This window comes from Epinephelus moara, chromosome 2 (genome assembly GCF_006386435.1).
Source record: "Epinephelus moara isolate mb chromosome 2, YSFRI_EMoa_1.0, whole genome shotgun sequence".
Taxonomy (NCBI): Eukaryota; Metazoa; Chordata; class Actinopteri; order Perciformes; family Serranidae; genus Epinephelus; species Epinephelus moara.
The window spans coordinates 28,055,594-28,082,062 of NC_065507.1; the positions used below are offsets into that span (position 1 = coordinate 28,055,594).

The following is a 26,469-nucleotide window of genomic DNA, read 5'->3' on the forward strand; positions in this document are numbered from 1 at the left end:
GAGGGTTTTGTTGTTAATATCTAAGTCATAAATATAAATAAAATGTCCAGCTGACCTAATACAGAAGCCTACAACAGTCAGAAGGGGGAGGTGCCCTCTGGTGGCAGAGTACACACACATGCACACACATATAACACACACACACTCACTGAATAATATACTGTTTATTCCTGTATTTCATGTTAAAATGTTGCCTTTGTGATAAAAATAGACGCTTACACTGTTACACTCATGACAAACAAACAAACAAACTGCACATCATTGCATGACAACAGACATAAAGAGCACATCCACATATTTAGATCATTTTTCACCTGCTGTATTGCCACCGGATTACATCATCATTACATCATCAAACAAGACAACAATGGTAAACGATCCATGTCCTCAGAGAAGGTGTGAGCTCATCTTAGATTGGGAATAATTACATAAAAAAATGTGATTTTATATGAGAATCTTGATGAATACACTGGAAGAAAATGCATATTAATCTACAGTCTGACTGTAATATAATAGTTACAATACGGCGACTGATAACAGCTCTGTGAAACTATATAATAATGGGGGCTGTGGAGGCAGAATAAATGCAGCGGTTTTTTTTTATACCATAGGTTAGTTATTAATCTTAATGTTAAGATGGTGATGTATAGCTTGTTATATCTTAAAGTTTATTTCCAGATATCCATTAGCAGCCACTTGAAACATCATGTTCTCAGAAAAAGTCAAACATCACTGCTTTAATCATCATATCTCAATTGTGTACCATCAAGTTTGAAGCTATCTTTTAATGTCAATATGAAAAAATCTGATGTACTACAAAGATTTCACTCCGAGACACCAGTGATGGAAAGTATATTTACTCAAATTCTGTACCTAAGTACAATTTTTAAATACTTTACTTGAGTATTCCAATTTTAATGTACTTTAAATCTGCTACATTTCAGAGGCAAACACTGTGCTTTTACATTATTTGGCAGCTCAAGTTACTTTGAAGATTCAGAGTATTAAAAAAAAAATAAAATCATCAGTACATTAAGATGTATTATTTTAATCAAGTATATAAGAAATATAAAAAATACCCCCACGTTTACAAGTTGTAACACTAGTGATGCTTACACATTAATGCATCAATCATTATGATACAAATAATCTAATCTGAAATAGGCCATTCTGGATAATGAACACTTTTAGTTTTATATTTTGATTAAATACTGATGTACTTTTACTTAAGTAAATTACTGAATAGCTTGAAACAGGGTGTTACTGCTACTTTTCCTCAGTAAAATATCGGAGTGCTTCTAACACCAGTTTGGCAGTCATGTTAGGACAACAGTTTACACAGTACATATAGCATTGCATTTTAAATATAATACACATTTCAGTACATACTGTAGCTCTCTCAGAAATCACTCATTTACAATATTGTGCACTTAATTACTGTCCACTGTTTTCTATGAGTGTCCACAGTGTCCAAGTGTGATTTTATGCTTCATATCATGCCCACAAATATTGCTAAAATGGAACCAAAACAATGCAATCTGTCACATTTAATAGATGTCAGCGATTAAGCAAAACACTGATGATGTATACATACGTGTCCATATACTGTATACTGCTCCCTGCAGATTTAACTATTGAGTGTCTGTTGTATAGGGAGTAGTAAACGAGTGAACGAGTGAGTCATTTATCCTGAACAACACATCTTTATCTGGTTTGAGCGCTGCAGTTGAGTTGCAAATGTATCGGAGGACTAATCCAATAAAGCACAATGTGAGTGCTGACGATGTGATCGACACTATTGCGTTTGGTTCATTTGACTGATGAGTTGCTAAACACTCAAGTGGCTTTCATTCTTTTCTTTTCTGTGCATTGAGTCTTGTCATTCACCAGTGGCTTATGAGAGCTCAAACCAGTTTGACTCTTACTGGCCTTTATCAGGCTAACTCTGCACGTGAGAAAGGACAATGGCTCTCCACATGAAAGCTGCTTAATGACTTCCTGTAATCCATCTTTAGAAACTGTGTTACAACATTCCTTCGTCTAACCTGTTGTAAGATACACCTGCTGCAACACACAGGGTTTGACCTTTTCTATGCTTTGCTGCGTGATATCAAACCACTGAATGAAACAAACATTCATTCCTGGAGAGCGAGAGAGAGAGAGAGAGAGAGAGAAGGAAAAAAAAATAGATAGAGAGGAAGACCAAGTGAGAATCTGAGGCCGCAGCTGCAGTATGAAAGGGAATCTTTCAACTGCAGCACAGACGGGCCTCTGGGAGGAGTTATATTCAGAGGAAGCTTCACCTCATGCCACTGCCAAGCTTCATGACGACCGCTGAGTGGGTGTGAGTTCGAGTTTAGGACAGAATCATCTTGGGACAGGTTCTTCAAGCAAAGCTAAAACAGGAAGGAGGAAGGGAAAAGGGTGAAACATCAGTAACAGCTGAAATTACTAGCCGATCAATCAATTAGTTAATTGACATAAAATTTGGTGATAACTGACAATTGATTTCAGTCATTTTACAGCAAAAATACCCAAACGTCAGTGCTTTCATTTTCATTGTGAGGATTCGCTGCTGTTCTTCCTCACAGATTAAAGTTCAATTGATGTCTTTGGGTTTTGGACTGATCGTTAGATAAAATGAGGGATTTAAAGACACCACCTATAATTGAAATATTTCAGTATTTCCTGACATTTGTTTGACAAAATCATTATTCAAGTAAATGAGAAAATAACCAGATGATTAATCAATAGTAAAAAATAACTATTAGTCGCAGCTCTGAACATCTACACGACTTTTGTTGTTGCACAAATTACCGTAGACCAATAAATCAATTCACCAATAATGAGGCTGACAGTTAATTAAATATCTATACAAGCTTGTCTGCATGTTCTATCACCAATATGAAACACGATCCTACTAGTTACATGGCTGTACAGTTAAAGGAACAGTGTGTAAGATTTAGGGGGATTTGGGGCATTTAGCAGTGAGGATTGCAAACTGTAACCAGCTGAATCTTCTCCCGGATAGAAATCGTTGAGTGTTCATTGTTCAGGAGATTTTAATCGGGAGCCGTATTATTTGCAGAGGTCTCTTCCTCTCCACATTAAATGAACCAGGTAATTAAAACCTGTATAAACACTGAAAAAATCAGTTTCACGTTAAAAAAAAAAAATCATTTCGTTTAGCATGTCCCAGACAGGCCACTGTCCCAGCACCTACTAAAGTGTGCTACATATTTGCTCTGATAACTTCATGTCTGCTCACATTCTTTCTGATCCAGATGTTCAGGAATTATTCGCAGAAGTCTTTTCCTCTCCAAAAAAGAACATACCCAGTGATTTAAACCAGTAAAAACCAGTAAAAATGTGCGCTCACCTTTTTTCTCTGACAACCTCAGATCCAAACATTCAGATGTTTTTTACCAGGAACCAAATTATCTGCAGGGTTTCACATTTAAAAAAATCAGTTTTTCCATTGCTGTCAACGCCGAGTGGCTGCTAACTATGGTGGCTGACGCGAAAATGCGAATGGCCCTATCAAGAGCCAGTGTTTGGTTTGTCCGTTCTGGGCTTCTATAGAAACATGGCGGTGCAACATGGTGATCTCTGTAGACGAGGACCTGCTCCCTATGTAGATATTAACAGGTCATTCTAAGTTGATGATTGTACACCAAAGAAAACATACTTATATCATATTCCATTTCTGCCAATATATCCCCCTAAATCCTACAGACTGGAGTCTGGACCTTTATAAACGACACACTGTTAAAAAATCCCTTTTACATTTTTGTTGTTTTAATTCTTTGTCTCCCGTTTTTCAATTTGGCATTGAAACGTTGTACTTCTAAAGTAATACAATTGAAAATTGTTGCCAGTCCTCGGCAGCAGAAACTACAATTACAGTCTTTTTTACACTCAGGCATAAAAGATGTGTGCATGTTTTCCACACAATGTCTTGTTCAGTTATGGGTTTTATACATGAACTGTTAATTGTCTGTGTTTAAAAAGCTGTGATGAAGACTTTTAATGTCTGATGACTAAATGAGGTTTTAGATGCTTTTAGACAATGCATACTTAATATTTGCTGTAAAACCTGCTGGATTTAGAATTTCAATATGTGCAGAAAACATGGAGACATTGGTTTCATTTTTATAACGACACCTGAGTCTCACAAGAGACAAAAGTCTGCTGTTCTCACAAACACCCGACTATGCAGGAAAACAACCTCACAGACCAAGTGAAGTTTCTGACTCATATCAGCCTCAGCACAAAACTCTGATTTTGTTGGTTTGTTAGGAAGCTTTAAATAAGCCCTGCCTGCGGACTTTTACTCCCTGTCTACTCATGATACAGGATGCACAATTCTTTAATAAAATCAAGGTGTTTGTGAAAGTTAAGTGTTCACACACTGCTTTTTCTGTACAGGAAATCATACATCAACACTGCTCTAATGAGGTGTATCAGTTTCTGGTCTGGTCTGATCAGTATCACAGACCCTGCTAACGACCTCTATAAGAGTTTGTCCATGTTGGTCTCCATGTCCTTGTCACTTGGTGCAGGTCGACCAAACATTTAAACAGCAGCCGTGTAGCCTGTAGCAAGGATTACCAACATCTCTGTTACTTATTAAATTGTGATGCAGTTTAATCTTCTCTAAATCTGCAGCTATTTTCAATTTGGAGTGTAGGGGGACGATTTAATCCCACCTTCACTGTTTTTCAGTTTTCATTAGAATCTGGCTTCTGCACTGTCATTGTTTGGAAAAAGAGGGACAGAATGCTGTTTTCTGTTCCTCTCAGTGAGAGGCCTATGGCCATGTCATTGATTTCAGTCAACAATCAATAGCCACAATGCAAAATTGGACTATATTATTTCATTTGGCATGCAGGGAGAAGGGTTTTGATAAAGTGTAGCTGAGAGGAAGTAGTTTAATTTAAACAGAGCACCTGTGACTGGAATACTCGAATATGTATGACTGTATGAAACAAAGCTATAGTCATGTTTTTAGCCAATGAGCTTTCAAATTTAGAAATAAGTCTCAATTTCTTGATAAACATGCATCTCTGTCTATGTTATCGAGAGAAGCTTGTCTCAAGTTCAGCCTGGGGATCTTTCATCTGGGGATTAGCACTCTCTCAGTTACATTTTACCACCATCCCAACATCTCACAGTGTTTGTTAACAAAGGCTAATAAGCAAAATATTACGTTTCACTGCCAGCAGAGTGTTGCCATGACAACAAGCCACAGATGTCACCGTGAATGGGTGACTCTCATCAAGCTGCACCGCCTTCGGTATCCCAGAATCCTCCTCCTTTCTACCAAGGCGGCCGCGGGCCCCCTTCCCCCAGGTGTACACCTCCCCGTCTGTGGAAAGAAGAAGAAGCTGGTCACCGTTTCTCAGGACAAATTAATCCACACAAATCTTAAACTGACAGCTCTGCCTCTCCTGCAGTGGCAGCATAATGACTTTATCTGGAGGAAAGCTGAACAAAGACTTCCCTCAACAAAGAAAAACCTACAGGCATGACTGCCACTGCTGGCTTTCTCTCCAGGGAGCCAATCGCTGGCACAATATGACATTTTACCCCCAAAAACACACACTTACTGACACAAAAACACACACATCTGTTACCTATCTGTTAACCCACGTGTTTAAAGAACCAGACCAATGGTTCTGTATGTTTATCCCATTAGCTAAAAACCCTGTAGAGTTTACATTACTGCTAACCATTTTTCCAAACCATACCATATGTTCTATGTAACCACTAAACTTACAGTTCATTTTAGTTTGACGTATAAATAAACTTGCAGAAACTTGAAACTTGTTTGAGTAACAAAATCAGTCCCAGCAAACACTTAATCAGCTCTGTTTTTGAGTTAAAGTTACGCTACCGTAGTGTGGTCACATCGTTGTTCACAGGGACTGTTTGAGACTGACTCTCATTGAAATTCTCCTCTTTTCCTCCAAAGCAGCTAAACCACAGATATCTGAGAGATGTTGTCTCAACTCAGAGCTGAGATGAACCCTATTGTGTTTACTTGTGCAACTCCTACTCATACATATCTCTAAACAACTTGTTTAAGTGAGGGATTAACAATGAGGGAAAATAGGAGTTTGTCTTTTTTGAAAATGCTTCCTTTGTGCACAAGTGCTTGTTCAAAACTTTTGCAGAGCAGCAACCATTTTAATGCAAATCCATAACATTTACATCATCCTTTCTGACAGCATATGTGCGTGCTTGTTTTCTATCTCCCTGGTAAAATTACCAGACAACATGGGTCATGTATGAAATGCTTTTCAACAGCTGACTGTTTCATGTTTCAGACAGTCAGGGTTTTCTTAAATGCACCAACAAGATGATTACAAATCATTCCCTGCATGCAACAGCATCACCATGAAGTGACTTCTAAGGGCTCTGCACACCTATGGTACATCCTCACAGGTCATTTCACCTCATTCGGCTGCTTATACAGGATTTTGCATTCCATCCATTTCTACGTGGAACGGGATGAGACACACTTGCTATTGGTTGCAAAATGACCCACCTCCTTCGCTACATGCAGAGTTCAATCTAACTGAACTGTGACATCCAAAATCATTGGTTTGACATCTCCTTTAGGAAATGTTGTTTGTTCATACCCTTGTTTCATAACTGCAAGGCAAAATATCACAAGTAGTGAAGAAGGGATGATGTTTGGCTGTGAGATTGTCAGAATGGACAGACGGATGGACAGGCAACTGGCACAGAGGCATACAAACATTTTTCTGTGCCTTTCGCTGGTCTGTTATTGTGTCAAAGTTTGGCTCAAGGAGAAGTCTTGTTCTGAAATCTCTATTTGGATGATTTCAACAATGGTGAAAAGTCAGTGAGATTTCAAAACGAGACGTCTCCTTGAGCACAACTTTGACACAATTACAAACCGACCAGCAGAGGGTAAGGAAAACCATTTCATTTCTCTCTTCATTTCCCTAAAGTTGTCAGACACTTACAATAACAATCTGAGCATGCAAAAACAAGTACTTCTCATGCACAATTGCCAAAAGGGATTACATTTCAGCACATTTCGCTACTGTGGCTGCAGTGGCCTCTCTCTATACAGGACCGATTTCAAAGATGGTTGTCTCCATTATTCGTTTAGACTCAAACATGGGAAATTAGGGTTGAGTTTCAAAAATACATAAGGTCTGTGTGCTGGATTGATATCTCCTGTTAGCTTTATTGCACCTGTTACAGCGAAACGAACACCTGTGGAGGGGTGCCGGGCCTTTAAAAACAGAGATCAAAATATCATGTATATTTTGACTCACCAGTTCCGATAGCTAAGGTGAAAGCATCTCCACAGGCAGCCACGGTGATGCCCTGCAGCCCCGGCACCGGGTACGGCACTCGGCTGCTACGACGGGAACTACAACCCATCTGACCATGCTGGTTGCTGCCAAAGGTGAAACAATGACCTCTTTCTGGACAAGGAAAATTCAGAGAGTAATAAAGTTTTGGTAATCAATATTAGTGTTAAGACTTTGACATAACTGCTTGATTATTAGCTGCCTCATTTAATGCCAGAGGTGTGGTTATAAGAAGACTGCATTTCTTTTCTTCATGTTTGTTTAGCATTAGCGTTACTGAAGATGCTGAGCATGATGGAAGTGATCTCTCCACGCAGTGTATCACTTAATCTGGTGCTGCAAAAACTTAGAAAACTAGTGCGACCTTCTCTTATTTCTGACCATTATGCAGGTAATCACTGAGAGATGTATAAGTTCAAAAAAGTCTACTCAAAAATGTGATCTGATAGATAAATAATGGGAATATTTTACCTGTAACAGCAACAGAATGGGCTGTCCCAATGTCAATATGAACAATCTTCTCACTGTCGAGTGGGGCTGACTGGACAGGAGTGTAAGAATGGACTTCTTCCACCTGATTCGAGGGATTTGGTTCCTCTCCAGCTGTTATTTTATCCAGCCCGAGCTTGTTGAATCTGACCACAAAAAAATCAGGGTACTTATAACAAAGAGATGAATAGAGAAACGTTATCTATTCTATTCTTTTAAACCATTCCTTTAATATGTATGTTCATCACAAAACCCTTTAATATCTTTTATCCCCGTCTCTTCATCTGCTGCAGGTAGTTACTAAGCCATAGGTATCTCAACAATGCTCCTCACACACCTGAAATGAACACTGTTTCATTTACAGTTGCTTCGCCCACACAAGCTGCTCTACACCCTGTCCTGACTACTTCTTTTTAAAAGCGAGAGATTAACAACGACAGAAATGTGTTTGTCATTTTAGGAGAATGTTGTCTCACAGGTTGTGCACCATGAAAGTATCCCTGTGCATAATCTTCTTTAATTAAACTATTACCACCACAACCACATGAACAAGTTTAAATATGTACATACAGTGCCTTCTCATTACATTTGAAATGAGATGTTTCAGCGCTAATCATGTCAGTCAGTGACATGTTTATTGAGACTAATGGCCACAGTTCTGGGTGGGGAGTAATTACCTGTTGCTTCCACATGCCACAATGCCGTACTGGGTGCTGATAATCATGGAGCAGTCCACTCCACACATCACCTTTTGGGCCTCAAATTCCACTGGTAAACAAACCTGCTGTGGAGAGTTGTGGGTGTCTTGGGTGCCTAGCCCGAGGCGACCTTCCACACAGAGGAACAGACACAAGGACAGAGACCCAACAATCAAGCTGTGTGCTGAGATGCTCATCATAAATCAGTCACAAACAATAAAACTCCAAGAGATGAATGCTGAGATAGATTGGAACACAACTGGTTCATTTGCAATATACCATTGTCTCCTCTTCCCCAGGCAAATACTTCTCTTTCATTGGTCACAGCGAGTACATGGGAAGCACCACACGACACCTGAACCAGCTCATAGCCGAGGAGTGCTTCAACTATCTTAGGCTGAGAACAAAAACAGAGATAGAGAAGAGTCATTGTGATAATCTTTACATTACAGATTTTGTTGTGTTAGACTGCATCATGTTTTAGGCAGGTGTATCTAATTAAATGGCAACTGCATGTATGTTTAATATGACTGTATACTCCTTTGAATGGTGGACACAGACCTGCGTTACATCATTGAAGTTACCGTGTCCCAGGCAGCCGTTGCTTCCACTTCCAAATGTCATGATAATGCCCCTGTCTGCAAATTGAAAATAAAAAGAAAGGATTAAACACACTATTAGTTGATGAGTGTAGGTGTATTCTTATGTGGACCAACACAATGCCTCTAATCTTCATCTATGAAACGCTAATCTGTGTCACTGCAGTGAAAAGTGATGAGAGCGAGGCAACTGAGCTGAGAGGTAGGGTCTTTAATCCTGTGTTATCTGCTTTGCAATGTTGGATGGACCAATGACAGCCTGCTAAAGCACACTGACTCACAGAGCACCACAGTTCAAGCTCAAGAAAAAACACTTCCAAACTGCTTGGCAAGCATGGTTTATTTTACAAGTGGCCCCTATCTGATCAAGTCTAGAATAACAGCTGACTGTATCCACACTTTCATATTTACGTTCAGATGCTGCGTCAGTTTTTTACAGCCATGTGTTGCAGCGTGTGAGGGCAGAAAACAGAGAGTAAACGTTGCTTTCCATCAGCAGAGCTGCCTGCTTAGCTGACCGGGCACGGATATGATTTCTCTGATGGTTATACAAAGCACAGCGGCTCACCAACCTGTCATGCAGGTAGTAAAAAGATCGCCACAGGACACAGACTTGATGGTGACTCCAGACTGACCCTCAAGGAAACGTGAAATGAACTGAGGCTGCATCTGCTCCACCACACCGGGCAGACTGGCCTCACCGGACCCCACTGACGGAGCCTGTGACAATAAATGATTATTAGTCTCAATGGGGGGAAAAGGAGTAGGAAGTTAATCCTTTCCTGTAAAACATAAATAACAAAAAATGTTAAAAGAAAAACCCAGCCTCTAATACATTATTAGGAATCATCAATCTGTGATGTTCTGCCTTCCAGCAGTTATTTTATTATTAAGTACACGTACTCCCCAGCCAGCCTTATTTTACTTCACATTTCCTAGAGTTTCTTAGAATCCAAAAACTTCCAATCCAAAAACATCCTTTCAGGAAATTGATGATGTCTCTTTGCACTAAAGCAACTACTGCCTCTTCAGCACTGGATTCCACCCTCTCACGTGGCCTTTGAGTCTACAAAGAGACTCTCTAAGGTGCTGCCACATAACCAGATATACCATTTATATTTTTGAAAGATGAAAAACACCTACTTGTAAAAACACTTATAAAATTATAAAAGATGCATTGCAAAGAAGTCAAAAAACACACAGACCTCCCATGTAATCAGACGGCCAGACTTGGTCACCCCCATCTTCTGAGTTCGACCAAGAGACACTTGGAGCACCTCGGTGTTGAGCATTGGCAGGCGGAGAGGTGCTGAGATTCCACTTCCCCATGTGTAAACTGAGGACAGCGGGAGGGAATGCACCTTCCCTGATCCTAGACCCACTGATCCATCTGTTTAAACCCAAGACATGACAATCACATGTGTAATTTCACCATTATCAGCCCGCTACAGATGGGTCTGTTATCAAATAATGATATTATGTGCCTGACCTCTGGACCTGTTGGTAGGAACTCTCCCACCTGGTCTACCTTGAGGACCAGTTTGTACAGTAGACAGTGGTTTCTCAATCCTGGAACACAGAAGAGGAGAGAACTCCTTTCATGGGATACAGGAAATCTTAATCTCAATCTCACTTTAAATGTTTTAGTCATGCATTAAGGCAGTACCTGCGCATTTTGACATTGCCTATATCTGTGTAGAGATTAAGAAGAGGCCTGATGCATATGGGAAGAGCCATTATTTCGTTAAGTTGTGGCCGTTTGGATGGATCCAGATTGAGCATGTTGAGGATGAGCTGTCTGAGTTCGGGGCTGTACCGGTCTGAAATTGGAGCAAATGTTCCGCTCATGATCTTCAGAACGAGGGCAGGTAGATTCTGAAAACAAAGTTAAAGAGTGTTATACACTTAAGTACAAAATACATTGTAAATACTTTCAAAAATCCCCAATAATCTAACCAAAATCCTTGCCAAAGGAGTATGATTTTCACATTAGCACCCCACTGTGGATTTAGTGGTGAATATACTTCAAAATCTAACACAAATGCAGTATTGTTTAAATCACTTCATCCAAGTAAGCAGGGGATTTTTGTAAAAAAAATGCTTTTCATACAGCAGCCTCGAAGGCTCTCTTAAGGCTCGCTAGCTCATAGAGCACACAGCCCAAAGCCCAGATGTCACTCTTCTGGTTATACGGCTTTCCCTCACACAGCTCTGGAGAGATGTAGCACGGTGTCCCAACCACCTGCAGATTGAAAAGAAGGAAGCATTGACCTTAGCTAGCACGTGTTAAGATTCAGCCTATCAGGGTATGTATGTTGCTGAAAGAATCACAGTTCCAAACCAAGGGAAAAATCAACTCACCGTGTAGGCTTTGCTCTTGCTGACAAGGATTTTGGAGATTCCAAAGTCACCAATTTTGACGATCATCTGGTGCTTGTCAAGAAGAATATTCTGTGTCTTAAGGTCTCTGTGCAAGATCAGTTTGTTGTGGACGTGGTACAGTGCAAGTAAGATCTGTACAAAGAAGTGAAGGATGGTGTCCTCGTCCAGCAGAGAGTTACAACGCTTCTGTATGTAATCAGCCAAAGTTCCACCTGCATGAATTAAAAACCATAACAATGTAGGAAACAATCAAGTTACTGGGCTGAGTGAACAGCAGTGAGATGATGATATCAAAGTCAATAAGCAAAAATATATTTTAGAAACACAGTTCAGAGCTTTAGGTGCCTGGACTGCGAATGTTTGGTGTTTAGTTTGAACACAACAGCAGCTAAATAGCTCATCTGAGGATTTACGGCTGAACACTGGCTCTGGGTTTTGTTGCATAATTTTGCACAAAGTGACAGCAGTCTACATTTTTATTACCTTACACCTTGTAATATAACAGAGAAGTTACCTGATCTCATTGTCCTACAAAATACCACCACACAGGCTCACACTAGATGCTGACATGGGAACGAGAAAAGGTATGGAGCCCTAGAGCACTAAACTATGGGAAAAGTGAACCGTTAGACAATGAACAAAGAGGAGTTATGTAATAAGATACTACAGTAAACTTACCTGGTGCATACTCCATAGCTATCATAAGGGCCTTGTCTTCAAGGAAGTTCTCATAATACTCTATGATATTCGGATGGTTGAGCAGTTTCAGGACCTGACACTCGTTCTGAGCCGCCAGGCGCTCGTCTCTTGACATCTGCTCCACTGGGATCTCCTTCAGGATGACAAAGGCCCCATCACTGCGCCTGCGGCACAGGTGAACGATCCTGACAGGGGAGGAAAATGAAGAGAAATTTGATGTATAGTTTGTTCCATAAATGTTATAGTAGGATGGTCTTTGGTTGTTGAGATCGGGTGTGACAGTTGTGTTTTTGACAAACAAGCATTTTGTATGATTTCAGCAAATAAAATAATAGAAATCTGCAAATAGAAGGGAATGAGTATGACACTGAGTCAGTGGTGTAGAAGTACTTTATAAGTCTTTTACTTGTGTGTGTTTTGCACTAAAATGCAACATAGCATCAAAACAAACAATATTCTTTAGATCACGTGAATATTTACTATGACAGTACTTTTAACTGTACTGTATTTTAATGTTTTATCTAACCTAGCAATTCCATACACTGCTGGATTTGTGGTCAACAAACACAGCGCCTCTATTAGCTTATTACTGTATGTGTCAGGAAGGGTGGTGGGTGTGTGTCAAAGCAATCACTACACATGTAGCACAAGGATATAATGTACAAAAATAAGGGTTTAAATTATTTTCTTTATCCTGTATTAAGTCAATAATGTTGTCAGACAAAAATAATTGAAAATTGCTTAGAAATTTCTCACAGAGACGCATTAAATCTCGTATCTTGTCAGTGTTAGTATAATGTATAATGAATAATATGTATTATATAGTATTGTATAAGGTCTGACAAAGTGGGAGTACTCCAATAGAATACCACTTTAACAATGTACAGTTGTACAGTACAGAGCCTGAGTGAATATATTCAGTGACTTCCCACCTCTGCACACTGACTTTAATCGTGTTCAATAGTTTTAAACTGATTTGAAACTAAGTAAGGTTCGTTAGTCAGCTGATGTTTTAGATGTAGCCTATCTAGTTACAGTGTATGGTTTGATAAAACTTTTCCAGCTACTTACTGTCTTTTAACAACAACTGTGTCTTTCAAATGTCAAGTATAGCCACTAGTGATTCAGTGATATGAATGCAGATGACTTAGATATCTACCGTAGCAAAGTAAAAACTTTTGAAAAGAAAAAAGCCTAAAAAATTGTATTTGACAAATTGTTCAGAGGTTTGAAAACTAGTCTGGCTTTCGCATTAAGATTAAACACGCAGTCAGCTAAAGTGAACTTATTTTTTCCCTAAACTTTTCTACACGGTGGCGCACTTTTGACGGATCCCGTTACATTTTGGGGATAACGGACTTCTAGCTTTCTTAACTTTCGCCAGAACAAAACTGTATTCTCTCACATACAGCAGGAATAACAGATGTGTGTTACATTAAACGGCTACTAAGTGTTAAAGTCAGAGTTTACCCAAAGGCTCCTCTTCCGACAACTTTGATTTTCTCATATTTCTCCATCGCTGCTGCTCCCAAACGTTTCCGCCGTCTCCTGGCAACCCATCCCCACTACTACAGCAAGCGTCAAGGGACATAAAAGCGAAAGGCGAAAAAAGCCACTGCAAAAACATGGCTCATGGGAGTTTTATGGTATGTTTTCAGTCTCTGTGTAGAGCATATCTTAAACAGAAATCTACCACAGTATGTTGCAGAGAAGTAAGATATATAGAAAAAGAATAAACAGTAACATATGCCAAGATACAGACAGTGTGAAGAGTATGAACACGTGCAGCAGTTGCAGTAGGCAAAATAATGGTGCAGGTATAGGTACAACTCATGGCAATAGTAAGGCATTATATACAGAATCATTGATGAATTTCTGAACAGGCCTACGGGGCACAGGCACAGGGTCCCAAAGTGTCAGGAGGGCCCCCCTGGCATTCACCTGCAAAATGTCACTCAACACGTACTGATCAGGAAGATACACATAATGACTACAAAGAGATGCAAATTAATTTAGAAGAGACACAAAATGACAACAAATGACTAAAATTATCACAAAGAGTAACAAAATGACCTCAAAGAGACACCTAATGACTACAAAAACACACAAAACTACCACAAAAGACACAAAACTATCCCTAACAGAAACGAAACAACTAAAATGAGACACAAAATGACAAAAAGAAGCATCAAGACTACAAAGAGAAAACAAAACAAAAACAACAACAACAAAAAGGAGACAAAACCATCACAAACTCTGTGTGTCTTGCTGTGCTGTAAGAGAGTGATGGGACCTTTTGCATGTCTGGGCCCATTGACTATACATACACTACACTACATACACTATAAAGTATGGACAGCACTGTTGGTACTTTATGTTTTTAATATTGTTGCAACATTTTGACTTGTGGTAGTAGGACAAGAACAGGTGTTAACATCAAGTGTCTTAGTCAGTCATGACAGTGTGACTGCCGCCAGCATGCACAATGCCAGGACCCTGAAACTGAAGCAGTTAAATAAAATTCAGCCGTTGTCAGTTTTATTATTTATACGTGTGCTTTTCCTACAGTGACAAATCAAAATGTTTACCTTGAAAAAGACCAATAAAATATAGTAATTTCTTCCTGCCCCTGTCTTTTCATCACTCTGTTTTGTAATGACCTGACTTCTTACAATACATTTTGATTTAATTGGCAAGATATACTTCTGCTATAGTTTATGTAGCTTCACTTTGCTTTTTTCTAAAGTCATTCATTTTGAACAGGGTGTCAGTGTTTCATTAAACATTAGAAAATGTACAGGTTTGCAGCTGCAGTGATCAATGATAAAAGCAAGAGCAAGGAATAACAATGAGTAATCTGGCTTTATTTTGTTTGCTTCATTCTACAGTTTCCACTTTTTACTAACAGATATCCAGTTTGAAGTGTCTTTATCTAGATTTTGTAGTCATGATGAAAAAAAGAAAGAGGATCACAACCAAAAAATATCAACTCCTTTCCAAAGAGTTCATCAGTATTTTAGGTTACAAACTGCTTTTGTTGCAGTATATCTAATGTGATGTCATTGGTACTGACATGTCAAAAATGTATTCAGGACACTGTTGTCTAACAATTGTGGCAGGAAACAAACTAACTGAAGTGAAAACTGAAATGGAGACAGTGAGGCGATATGAGAAACAGTGAGACAGATGTGATTAGTGTAGCGTCTTGAGCATGGACCTCAGATACTGTAGCATTACATCCAGACGCCTGGTGATTATAAAGCGCCTTCCCTTGTCTGAGATAAGCAGGAAGAGGGCTGCATGAGCTCTGTTTCCCCTCTCTGCCATGATGGGGATAATACATGCTTTGTGCTGTGACAAAGCCTGCTCTGTGTTGTGCTGAAGTGCATACCTCCACTATTATCATCAATCTGAAATAATGACACATCACCACAAACAGTGATCTTCATGTAATTAAACCTTTTCTCTACAACGTGCAGTTTTTTTAAGAGCAGTAAGGTGGAGGGGAGATAGATAAGTAGGTGGTTTAACAAACAATAGTTTGCTCTTTCTCAGGGATATAATATCGCAACAAAGCAGCACCTAAAGGAGCATTGCAGTATATGTGACACTCCTCAGACCAGCTCAGTGACATATTTAACCTTGTGCTGCTGTCTTCTGTCAGTCGGAGAGCCGTCTCCAGACGCAAGAGTCAGTGGCCAGGAATGCACTGTGTAGTGAAACTGATGCTAAACCCCCGGTATGAGTTTTGTCAACATGACAGGAAGCTGTGGGTGAGGTTGTTTCATCACAGCGACGCTCTCACCTTTATCTCATCTTGCACTGCCTTTTTCAGACAAGACATTATCGTGTTTCCGGTGTGGTCTATGGGCATTTCACAGTAGAAAAAGCACAGGTGTTAATTAATAAAATTATTTTGAGTTAATTGTTAATGTAATTAGCTACACCTGTGCTTTATTCTCTGTAAAGCACCATATAGATGTTTGTTTTTTTTTCCTTCGTTCTACTGTATTACAATTATTAATTATGATGATTAGAGTTCACACTATAGAACTTAGAGCAGGTGAAACATGAGAAAATAGGGCTACAAACACATTGTGGACATAATTTATTAATTTAATCAATGTCAGTACATTTTAAAATAAAAAATTATCTATGCAAATAATAGTAAACCTCATTTTCATCCAACTAGCCAGTGGAAAAGTGCTGTTCCATGGCCCAAGAATGACACTAAATCCTCCTCTGACCAAGACCAACCTGTTTTTGTTTGGCCATTTATGATACACTTGCTAGAAATCAATTAACCCGTAGATTTTCTCTCTTGAAGAATTTCAGTCTCCCCAGTAGCCATCTCTAAACAGCCCTCAAGGGAAAGAAAAATCACCCCAAGATCAATATGGTTCAGTGCTGAGCCAGTGCACAAAGGTTCCCGTTTCAAACACATCACATGGTACCAGGAGACCCTCTGACCAGCTCAGCTCTCTCTGGTGTTTGCTGTGGCCCCAGTGCAACGACAACAGGAGCTACGATAATATGAACCCTTTTGCATCGTCTGTCAGAAATCCTGAGCTGTTTCTTTAGAAACCTGAAGCTGTGAGTAATTGCAGGTTTCTGTGATGAAACTATGAGAGCTAAAAGCTCTCATTCTCTCACACTACAACTCAATAACTATGGTGAGGCACCAGGAAACACAAGAAATGGTATTAGGTTACATTTCTCTCTCTAACCTCGGGGTGTTTTGTTACAGAGAGCCCTGCTCAACTGATATAAGTAGATTAATCATATGGTTCATGTTTCATGCCTCAAGTTTCACACTTGGACCATTAGACCTATTGATTAGTCCATTTGTTTCGTAAGATTATTCTCTCCTACTTTTTGGTTTTCTCTCTCAGACACATAAATTCATGTGTAGCTGTGTAACTTGACTGCCTTGAAATGACTTTATGAAAGGAACTGCAGCTTTATTCATCACAGGGAAATGCCTGGCACATTTCAATAATCACCACTCCATTGAGGTCAGTCTTCCTGGAGGTTTTGGGGGAGGGATGCCCCCAAGTGGTTTGATGCTGAACATTTGAGCCACTGAGTTGAAAACACAATCAGTCTTCTTGCTCTTCACATGTGGGTTTGCTGCCATCTAGTGATGTTTTTCATAAAGTAACCTATGGGGGCAGGGTCTTGTCTATCAACACTGTAGCCAGGCATTATAGGTATATTGTCAGTGATGGAAGAGTATTTAGATATTTTACTTAAGTCAAAGTAGCAATACGACAGTGTAAAATTACTCTGTTATAAGTAAGTCCTGCATTCACATTTTTTACTTGACTAATACTAGTATCAAATTTAATTTAAATTCCAAAAGTAGAAATACTCATTAAGTAGAATGGCCCATTTGGGAATCATGTGCATAAATGGATTTCTGAACGGGCCTACCAGGGACAGCCCCAGGGGCCAAAAGTGTCTGGCCTTCTAATGCAAAATGTCACTCAAATTAACTTGTACTGACCAAGAGGAGAATCAAAACAATCACAGAGACACACAACAACCACAAGAACACACAAAAATGACCAAAAAAGACACAAAATTGCCCACAAGAACACACAAAAATGACCAAAAAAGACACAAAATTGCCTCAGAAAGACACAAAATGACCTCAAGGACACACAAAGGGACTGACAAGGGACATAAAGCAACCAGAAAAAGACAAAATTTGCCTCAAAGAAACACAAAATGACCAAAAAGACACAAAATTGCCTCAGAAAGACACAAAATGACCTCAAGAACACACAAACTGACCTGAATAAGACATAAAATGGCATCAAAGAGACACAAAACAACCACAAGGACACACAAAAGGACTAACAAGAGACATATCAACCAGAAAAGACAAAATTTGCCTCAAATAATCACAGATTACTACAAAGGGACACAAAACAACCACAAAGTCTGTGTCTTGCTCCTAGTAGGTGGTGGGGTCTTTTGCAATTCTGTGTCCAGGGGCTCATTGTCTCACAATCCACCAATGATCATGTACAGGCTACTACATTAATTTAATTTAAATTTTATACTTTATTAATCCCTGAGGGGAAATTCAATTTTTCACTCTGTTGTCAATTACACACAGGTCCGAACACACACACATGCACAAACAGGACCTATACATGCACTAAGTGGAGAGATGTCAGAGTGGGGCTGCCCATGACAGGCGCTCCGAGCGGTTGGGGGGTTCAGTGCCTTGCTCAAGGGCACCTCGGCAGTGCCCAGGAGGTGAACTGGCACCTCTCCAGCTACCAGTCCACGCTCCATATTTTGGTCCAGACGGGGACTTGAATAGGCGACTCTCCGGTTCCCAACCCAAGTCCCTATGGGCTGAGCTACTGCCGCCCTTATATTGAATTTCAAAACGTAGGGGAGTGTAAGTATAAAGTTGCATTAAATGGAAATACTCAAGTAGAGTACTTGAGTAAATGTGCTACGTTACATTCAACCACTGCATGCACCAGAGGTCCCTAGCCAGAATCACATTACTCTTAAATCCCCAAAAGAAAAACACATATATCTATGATATGATAAATTAAAACATATGTTATCATTATTTGTGCAAAAATATGCTATGACCACAAGTGCAGCTATCATCATTGAGGTACAGTGAGAACACAGCTAGGTGAATGCCACAAGGATGTTATCAGCCTTACTGAGTTAATCTGGCTCGTGTTTCAGTTGTATACCCCCATAACAGACAGTCTTTAATTACATATTTCTCTGTGTTACAGTTCATGAAATTAATTAGACAGTGTGCAACAGATGTGAGAAAGCAACATATGAGCAAAACACATTTTATTTCCAAGGAAAGAAGACAAACATGCATAAAAAATGGAACAAATGAACAGAAAAAAAGAAATACATCACTTTGTGAATAAGATGAAAACATTCATCAGGTAAGGAAAAGTAAACTCCTTGTGTGTGGGTTTGTATTTCACAGATACAGCTTTGGTGCATGTGGTAATGTGTGTGTGTGTGGAGGGTCTGAACTGTTCCTGATGAGTTTTACTCACTTACTCACTTCCCTTTCCCCCACTGGGCTGCAGAGAGGCCAGCTGCAGGGAATGAGAGCCATGCTGTTTATGGAAAGAGTTATGGCCAAGGAATGGGGGCGTTAGTTACATAGGCTGCCTGTTTAACATACCATTTCATTGTTTTGTTCCAAACATGACAAGGACGTGCATGTTTATATTTTAAATCATTGCTATATTCACAGCCACCAATTTACCTAAAAAGAAGTTCAATCCTATATTTGATATTCTAATGTATGTTATATTTTGAGGCCAATGACTTTATGCAGTGCTGTGGTCAAGGGAGTAAGAAACAATTGTAATAAAGCAAAAGAAAAAAAGATGACAATAACTGAATGGCGAATTTGATAGTTAGCAGTTTGATACCATATTTAGTTAAAATCATAGCAGGAGTGTTTTCAATGAGACAAAGGTAAGCAAATGACCTCTGGGCTATGTCAGACTAATGAGATCTGCAGTAGTTCAGAGAAGATCAAAGCATATACTATTTTCTCAAGATATCAAACATGAGAAAGACCAAACTTGTAAAACGAAAGGTCCAGAAAGTCATCTTGAATGTCTGACTACATTAACAGAGCAATCTGTTTTGAAGAGAAATACTGGTGTGTATTATCACCATTAACATGGGACTTTATGCCAAATTTATAAAACATGTGGCCCAGTTGCAGCATGCAACTTAAAATTAAAGAGGACCTAGGATTAGCCCTTGGGGTACACCACACCCTAAACAGTGAAAATTACCCAGTACAAAATAAACAAAACCAATCAAGGGCCTTATTCTCAAGGCCTGGGTGGAGGAGGTTTACACAAGCACATATTTGAGGTATTGGTACTTATTGGTATCTTTAGTGTATAATCACCTGAAAATAAAAAATGTGTTTTCGTTACCATAGAATGAGCAGGTCCTCAAGTCTGCCATGTTGCACCGCCATGTTTCCACAGAAACCCAGAATGAACATATCAAACACTGACTCTAGATAGGGCAATTCGCATCTTTGCATTGGTCACTGTAGTAAGCAGCCCCTCTGTGATGACAGCATTGGAAAAAACACTGATTTCTAACATGAAACTGCTTTATTCAGTATTGTTACTGCTTTAAATCACCATTTGTGTTGGAGAGCAAGAACCCTCTGCTCCCAGTTTAATCCTCGTGAACGATGAATGCTGAGGGAATCCTAACCTGGAGTTCACTCATGGCACAAGGGAGAAGTTTCAGCTGGATGCAATCTGCAATCCTCGCTGCTGGATGCCACTAAATCCTACACACTGCTCCTTTAAGTATTTCCATTTGATGCTACTTTGTACTTCTTCTCAACATTTAGCTCTTTCTTTTCTGACTTTGAGGTTCATAACAATACAATAATACAAAATTATAACACTCTGAAGTAGGCAAATTCTGTGAAATGAGAACTTTTATTGTGATACTTCAGGACATTTTGATATAATACATCTCTGCTTTGGTAAAATTTGGAATGCAAGACTTTTGCTTGTAGTGGAGCATTTTAACTTTGTGGCCTTGCTTTACTTAAATGATCTGAATGGCCTCGTCCTATTTACTACTGGCATAGTGTCAACAGATTTTCTTGCTCTAAATAACAAATTCCTCAGGCTTATAAATTGTTAGTTCCTCTATAGCTTTTTAGGCCAATGACAAAAGAAACACACCCTTCTTTCAAGATACTTACTAGAGCTAATATTGTTGTTATTATTGTTAAAGGAGTTCAGTGCCATTACGCACGGCGCGGCGCAAGTAGCAATAAAAGTTATGGTTAGTATGCAGCTATTTAACACGTGAATGTTGGTGTTGGACATGCTTGCCCAAAATCAGGTTTCGCATGGCCTGATTTGTGATTCAGTTACTTGTGTAACGTGATCGTTGTCTCGGCCCCTCCTTGTTTTTCTGGTTAAAGGGCGCAGCAGTAGTAACAGCACCACCCACCCCGCTGCCTCTCCATACTGCACAGGCAGGCGGGCTGCGAGCGGCAATAACATCGCAAGGCGCTGCGTGAGGACAAACGCAGTCTCATTGGAATGAGGTGTTACGGGAATCCCCTCCAAGTCCTCCTCAACAGGCTGAAATCTTAAGAAGGAAAAGGCTGCAGCATCAGCTTCGCGGACTTAAGAAAAACTTCAATAAGAGTAGAGGATCCTGGAGAACACTCCCATCTCATACCGCACATATCTGTTCATCACCGAGCTGAGAGGACGTTGACAGGAGCGTCAAACAGACAACAGTGGGAAAGTACAAAGGGAGGTGGCTGTAAAAGCGACTGAGAAGAGCCCAGAGACAGAGGGTGTGCACGGGGTGAGGAGGAGAGGATGGAGGCCCTGGTTTCTGTGCTGAAGCGTCACCCAGGCCTGTCAGTGCTGGTGTTCTCCCTGATTTTCAGAGTGACCCACAGGTTGCTGCAAAGGCTGCATGTGCCCAAAGTGGTGAAGCAGGATGACTTTCGCTCCTGGAAGTGGAGGAACCTCTCTGTGTCTATGGTGCACTCCCTGCTGACTGGGCCATGGGCCGTGATCTGGTAAGTTTCCATCCAAAAACATCTGTCTATTTGCCCATCTATCCATCCATCCACACTGGGGAAACCATTGTCTATTCACAGTCCGCATGATGTGTTATGTGAGTGTGTGTGTGCAGCAGTGACAGTCTGTGGCAGCCAGGAGAAGAAGGGCATGTTCAGACAGGGTGAGGGCCGGGGGAGAGAATGGCATTTTTAAGTGGGGAGGGAAATACCACTGTACAGTAAGAGCCTCATAAAAGTCATATTGCTGTTTGCATGTACTTATGAATTTCTCTTGCCAGCTCAGAGGTTTGTAAAGAAGTCAGTCTTATCAGCCTCACGTGTAGGCTGTACCTGCAGACATATCAACAGGAAAAACCTGCTGGCTCAGTGATTCTTGTGCATCATGAGAAACTATTTTTTGTGGTGGGGACAGGGTTTGTGACTCAGCCTTTCACATTTAGAAGAAGGGCCAACATCAGATTTCACACTGCTGTGTGCACTCTCACATATAAATAGGCCTATCTGCAGTTGTATAATAAGTGAATCAGCAATGACTGAAAGAAAGTAATTTTCACATACAAAAGTAGCCCCAAGGAAACATATGAATAAAAAGTGCTCTACTTTACATGTCACAAAAGGAACTATTGCTCATGTTGCAACAATTATTCTGTCACAGTGTGTTTATACAGGGAGTGGACACAGAGAAGCCTTTGCTTTTTGAGGTGTGCCTCTTTGCCAACAGCAGTGAGAAGTGACAAAGAAAAAAGCAACACCAGAGAGAAAGATAGTAGTAGGATTGTAGAGATGGTTTTGTATTTAGACACATATAGAAGCTAGATAGCACACAGCTTTTTGGAATGAAAGCACTATTTCTCATACTGCTAAAAGGTGGGATATCTACTGATCAGGGCGTTAAAAACCCCCCCAAACACCTGATATTAATATCTCTGCATAGTCAGACTGTTCTCTCCAGGAGTGAGCCCATGTATGTCTGTGTGAAGTGAACACGGATCCATCTATCCATAACATGTATCCTTCTCCAGTGCATGGGCTGCGCCAGAGATGTTGAGCAACATTCACTCTCACCACACCCCTCTGTCCTACCTGCTCATCTGCATCTCAACAGGTCAGTGAATGCATCATGGGAAAAGAATGACATTTCATCATAACAAGTAAAACTACTGCAAAGTTAGGATTTGGATTCTAAGTGAAGTTGCAAAATGAAAGAAATGTTTTTGGGAAGTCTTCTACTTTTCCTTGCTTGTAGTGTTTCATGTAGGGTTGCAACAAATAATTGCTGTCATCATTGATTGATCTGTTGATTATTATATTTAATGAATCTATAAATCGTTCTGCCTATAAAGTGTCAGGAACTTGTGACACATGCTTGAAGTTATAGGCAGTGTCTTATTAAGTTTCCAAAACCTGGAAATATACACGTATGACAAAGTAAAGGATCAAATTGTCACATGTTTAAAGATTACTGAAACAATTATTACTAAAAACAAATCGACAAATAATTGCAGCTCTATCAAGAGGGACACGTGGGAGAGGTGCTGATTGACGGCATTTTCTCCTCCATCCTTAAATTAAGCCTTGAATTTGTCTTGAGGGTATAAAACAGCTACTTTTCCAGTTCACTGCTTGTCAGAGAATCAACAAAAAGGTCTGCCTCCTCTCACCTGATTCTCACAACAGACAAATGGGCGTCTCCTCTAAATCACCAAGGACACCAAATTGAATCCACTGAGGACTCGGTGGTCTAGTTGAGCTGTACTGTGTGTGGTTTAGTCTTTTGTGTTACCATGAAGACACAAATCTGTGGAGATCTGCCCTGACAACTGCAAACAGCTATGAGCTCCACTGAGGCCAACCACACCAGATACTGGAGGTCATGTTCTTAAACATAGGGCTTGATTGTGTGTCTCGTTAGCCACAGTGTGTCAGTCATAAAGATGTACAAAAGCACTCTTAGTCACTGGAATACCTTCAGCTAAATGAGGCATACACAGCTTCATAGCTGTGGTTATGCTGTGAATTATTTAGTTGGCATCTTCTAAGAATAATGACTAGGAGAGACATTTAACATCACTGTCAGAGAAGTTCCTGCGAGGGAAATCTTGCATTGTAATGTCAGATGTATTCACCATTACCTTGTAAGAAGCTGACCTTGTGGTACATGCTGTAAGTAGTTAGTGGCAGTTTCCTGCAAATATTAAGAAAACACTTTGTTTAAATAGTCTTAAGGTACTAAACTGATGTAAATAAAAGGTAACAAAAAGTAAATGTTTGCACATGTTAATATCCAAAACTGTTATTTTGAACAAAGCAGGTTTAACATGCTCATATCAAAGAGAGCTCCCCACCACTGTGGACTGCTTCCCCTGGAGGGGAGCTGGCAGCAGCTTGGGAGATGGACCTTCGGTCGGCAGCTGTAGCACCTTGAAATTAGCCAGCAAAACCCCCAGCACCGGGTGTCACACAGGGGTGGTGGCCAGCAGCAGCACTGGGTCTATACAGTGTAAGGGTAGCAACAGAAAGTTTTCTGATCTGGCGGTGAGTTGGGGCTGTCTGGTCCCCTGGAGCTGGGGTTTGCGCTGGCTGGATTTGGGTTGCTGCAGTCACTGACTGCTGCCAACTCTCCTCCTGATGAGGTGGTCTGTAGCGGTGGGTAGTAAGGCAGAGGACACAGTGTCATTCGAAGCTCTAGCTAGCATTAGCTAGGCCTACATGAACTGGAAAATGAAATCGCGACTGTGAGTCTTTTGCTCCAGTTAGCAGGACGCTAAACTATTTTTTTTCCATCTCCGAAACACTTTGCTGATATTGACACATGCTTTATTTCATTTTCTGTCAGATTCTCTTTTAGACTTTCTTTCTGATAAGTCTGTCTTTCTTTTTAGGGTTGCTTTGCTGTGTAGGCAGTTGTTGCCAGTGCTGGAATAGCAACTTTCTCTGCAGAATTCTCCTCATTGAATCAGGCTTTTGCCATCTGTCTGTCTGTCGTGATAGGTTAAATTTTCTTAAGCCTGAAAACAGAACCAAGACGAGGTGCAGAAGTCTAGCTTTCTCTCAGTCCATTTGAATTGCAATATGCTCAAAGTTTATTATGGGATGCTTGCCCTATGATGCCAAAATTAGTTTGCTTACCCAAGCTTTGGATCTGAAGTTCCTAAATGTTTGTAATGATTTACTTATTGTGTATTTTTTTTGCTGGAGTGTTGTGAAACATTAAAACAGCAAACTGGTTGGAAACCTGTCTGACCTGGTTGGCAGTGCCAGCTCTTTGTAAACTTATTTACTTTATCTGCTTGGTTGATGACATTGCCACTTCACTGAGGTGAAACTGTACAAACCAACTGTACAAACCCCACAATAGCTTCTCTGTCATCTTTGCTTTCCTGTTCAAGCTGTAGTTTAAATTGATATAAATATTTGTGCAGATTTAATGGGAAAGGTGTTTCCGCAAGCAAGAGAAAATCCCGCCAAGCTTTTCACAAGCAAAAAGATAACTTTTATACATCCAAAGATGCCCAGTCTACGTGGACGAAAGAATTGTTTTCTACAGTAATTTAGGATTACTGCAAACATTTTCAGGAAAAGCTCAACTCAAAGATCAAATGAACAGTAAAATACAAGATGCGTTTTATTCTCAACCTCATCTACTTCCTGTCTCTTCCCTCTCAGGATACTTTGTGCAGGATGCAGCTGATATTATCCTGACAGGACATGGCCCATCATCATGGGAATTCTTACTTCATCATGCAATGGTAAGACAGCATGCATGTGTGCCACATTCTCTTTTTTTGAATTCTGTCAAGGTTGAATTTCTGGTTCAAATAAGATATCAGAGTCGGTATGTGGAGCTCAGGTGGTTGATTTCAAGGTGATCTGCATATGTGCGTGTAAAGACAGAGAGAAAGTGAGGTGTTATTTTTGTTGATTTGCTTTTAAGCTCCAAAATTTGTTTTTAAATGTCACCAAATATGGAAGAAAATGAAAACATATTCCAAATTTGATTGTGTTGTAAGACATATTCTCATCCTGCTAAATGCCAGTGATTAATTATTAATCAAATACCCACTGAACATACAGATCCAGAATAACAAAGACTGTGGAAGGCTGTTTTTGCAGCCTGAGTTAGGATAAATGCAATATATTGCCACTGAACAGAGGATCACTGCAACTCATGAGATCAGCTGGCAGACTTGTGATTCTGCATCATGAAGAATCACTTTATGGTCAGTCTTTATGTTTGAACCATCCAGTTTCCTTTAATGTCCCCTTTAAATAACTTTAAGGCTGAAATCATCAATCAATCAATCAATCAATCAATCAATCAATCAATCAATCAATCAATCAATCAATCAATTTTATTTATAAAGCCCAATATCACAAATCACAATTTGCCTCACAGGGCTTTACAGCATATGACATCCCTCTGTCCTCTGGACCCTCACAGCACATAATATTATAATTATAATTACGGCTACTGTGGTACAACATGTTGAAAGTATATATTAATATCTGATAGTATACATATGTGACAATAATCATATGTGTATAATAACAGTAGAAGTATGACTAATGATGGCAGCAGCAGCAGGAGGCATCTGGCAGGACCACAGCAGCAGCACAACCACACACGTCACACTATCCAGGCACCGCTG

At 40.0% G+C, this 26,469-nt stretch overlaps 2 protein-coding genes across 2 annotated transcripts in view; one reads left to right on the forward strand and one right to left on the reverse strand.

The window, feature by feature from the left end:
- Positions 1–158: 158 nt before the first annotated feature.
- Positions 159–13,769, reverse strand: nek8 (NIMA-related kinase 8). The gene is made up of 15 exons (XM_050067740.1): positions 13,690–13,769; positions 12,199–12,404; positions 11,500–11,732; positions 11,249–11,380; positions 10,805–11,013; positions 10,628–10,707; positions 10,344–10,528; positions 9,711–9,858; positions 9,101–9,177; positions 8,819–8,936; positions 8,519–8,669; positions 7,824–7,987; positions 7,314–7,466; positions 5,210–5,368; positions 159–2,396 (listed from the first exon to the last, which is right to left on the reverse strand). Exons 1-15 carry the CDS (start codon positions 13,734–13,736, stop codon positions 2,368–2,370), a joined length of 2,091 nt encoding a protein of 696 aa, XP_049923697.1. The 5' UTR covers positions 13,737–13,769; the 3' UTR covers positions 159–2,367.
- A 7,451-nt stretch (positions 13,770–21,220) lies between these two features.
- Positions 21,221–26,469, forward strand: part of tlcd1 (TLC domain containing 1) — a 10,087-nt gene continuing 4,838 nt past the window's right edge. The window contains exons 1-3 of the mRNA XM_050072188.1: positions 21,221–21,817; positions 22,843–22,925; positions 25,487–25,569. Of these exons, the coding sequence (XP_049928145.1) occupies positions 21,612–21,817; positions 22,843–22,925; positions 25,487–25,569 (372 nt within the window). The 5' untranslated portion in view covers positions 21,221–21,611. The remainder of the gene's footprint in view (positions 21,818–22,842; positions 22,926–25,486; positions 25,570–26,469) is intronic.